This window comes from Octopus bimaculoides, chromosome 6 (assembly GCF_001194135.2).
Source record: "Octopus bimaculoides isolate UCB-OBI-ISO-001 chromosome 6, ASM119413v2, whole genome shotgun sequence".
NCBI lineage: Eukaryota > Metazoa > Mollusca > Cephalopoda > Octopoda > Octopodidae > Octopus > Octopus bimaculoides.
The window spans coordinates 53466450-53468335 of record NC_068986.1 but is presented as its reverse complement, the minus strand read 5'-3'; the positions used below and the strand labels follow the sequence as shown (position 1 = coordinate 53468335).

The window sequence follows — 1886 nt, the reverse complement described above, 5'->3', positions numbered from 1 at the left end:
CATGCTAGCATGGAAAGTGGACGTTAAACGATGATGATGATGATGAAGTATTTACTTCAATTAAGCCTCATTTCATGTAAATTCATTGTTATGCCCCTCTTTTACTAACTCTTATATGCTCTAGTTTAATTGATTATATGTTTCTCGTAACAATATCTGAAGTTGGTGCAAATATAGAAGCCAGTTTTTGCTAATGTCCCAGTTCTTTTGTGAATTCTGTTATCTTCAAAATTTTAAGACAGATTTCATAAAATACAACGAAAAGAATTACCAACTTTTTTGTGTTTAGATTTTACTTAATTTTCCTCTGCAAACTTTTGTTTCTTTTTTCTCAATTAAGACCTGTTATGTTCACATTTTTCTGAAACAATTAACTAATACCCTTGAATTATGATTTTGTCTTAATGGTTAATTAAATATTGGATTCTTAGATTTTCGTTATTGTATATAAAATACAAAGGGAGGGAATATTCAGCAGTCTTTCCACAATATCAAAGAAAGAAAGAAATTCAGTAATTCATATTTTCCATTATAGGAACTGTACTGTAAACTTATTAAGCTATAAATTCGATGCATTCATAGCACAGCTATTCTTTAATTTCTTGCACGTTAGTGTGTAAACTAACCCATAAACAAAAGTGGATTTAAAAATTAGTCAGTACGCTTTATGAAGATGAAGCATTATCATAAGCAGTTGTTCATATCATTGCCTAAAGATTAGGTCACACTTTTGTGAGTTTGATTCCTAAACCAGGCAGTACATAGTATCCTTGAGCAAGGCACTTCATTTCATATTTCTCCAGTATTCTCAGCTGAAAATAAGCACCAGCAGACTACTGATGTAATTCATTCTCTCTTTTTCTCTCTTAATATTCCACTGAGTCAAGGGGATGACTACATAGATAACTAAACAATTGGTGAAAGCATGATACATAATACCAGCTTTTTTGTATATATACACTGAGGAGGTTGTAAGCCATGGGCATTGCAGAGGTATTATTCCAGCTGTAGAAAAATCCTCTAATTTTGTCAGGAACGGTGCTAGTAGTTCTGTTAGTATGACACCCTAAACCCTGATTTGTTACCAGATTAATATGTGAGTGTTCAATAAATTCTGTTTCACTTGTATTATTGAGTACTTATATGTGAAGGTGCATGGCTCAGTGGTTAGAGCATTGGGCTCACAATCATGAGGTAGTGAGTTCCATTTCCAGACTAGGGTGTGTTGCGTTCTTGAGCAAGGCACTTTATTTCACTTTGCTCCAGTTCACTCAGCTGTAGAAATGATGTCACTGGTGCCAAGCTGTATCAGCCTTTGCCTTTCCCTTGGATAACATTGGTGGCATGGAGAGGGGAGGCTGGTATGCATAGGTGACTGCTGGTCATCCATAAACAACCTTGCTTGAACTCGGAGAGTAACTTTCTAGGTGTAATCCCATGGTCATTCATGATTGTAGGGGTCTTTACCCTTTATATTGTGAATATTAATACTAAAGTTTCTGTTATTAATCAGTGGTGGGGTTCTGTTTATAAATATATTGTACAGCTTTTAAAAGTAACACAATAGGTAATTTTTCATTTAATTTTTTTGTAGGTATTGATTGACCATGTTGCAAATTTGGACAGAGCTTATGAATTTGCTGAGCGTTGCAATGATCCTGCAGTGTGGACACAGTTAGGTAGAGCTCAGCTCTCATCAAGTATGGTGAAAGAGGCAATTGATTCCTTTATCAAAGCTGATGATCCTTCACAATATATGGAAGTTGTTAATGTAGCCAGCAGCAACAGTAAGTATTTTGCAGTTGTACATCATCTTTTAACATCCATCTTCCATGCAGGCTTGGGTTGTACATATTTTTTTAGCCTTTTTTTTTTTTTTTTTTTTT

General features: G+C 34.6%; 1 protein-coding gene across 1 annotated transcript in view; it reads left to right on the top strand.

Annotated features, from left to right (window-relative positions):
* Positions 1–1886, top strand: part of LOC106873753 (clathrin heavy chain 1) — a 101891-nt gene that overhangs the window by 86460 nt on the left and 13545 nt on the right. Inside the window, exons 23-24 of the mRNA XM_052968467.1 lie at positions 804–841; positions 1595–1787. Of these exons, the coding sequence (XP_052824427.1) occupies positions 804–841; positions 1595–1787 (231 nt within the window). The remainder of the gene's footprint in view (positions 1–803; positions 842–1594; positions 1788–1886) is intronic.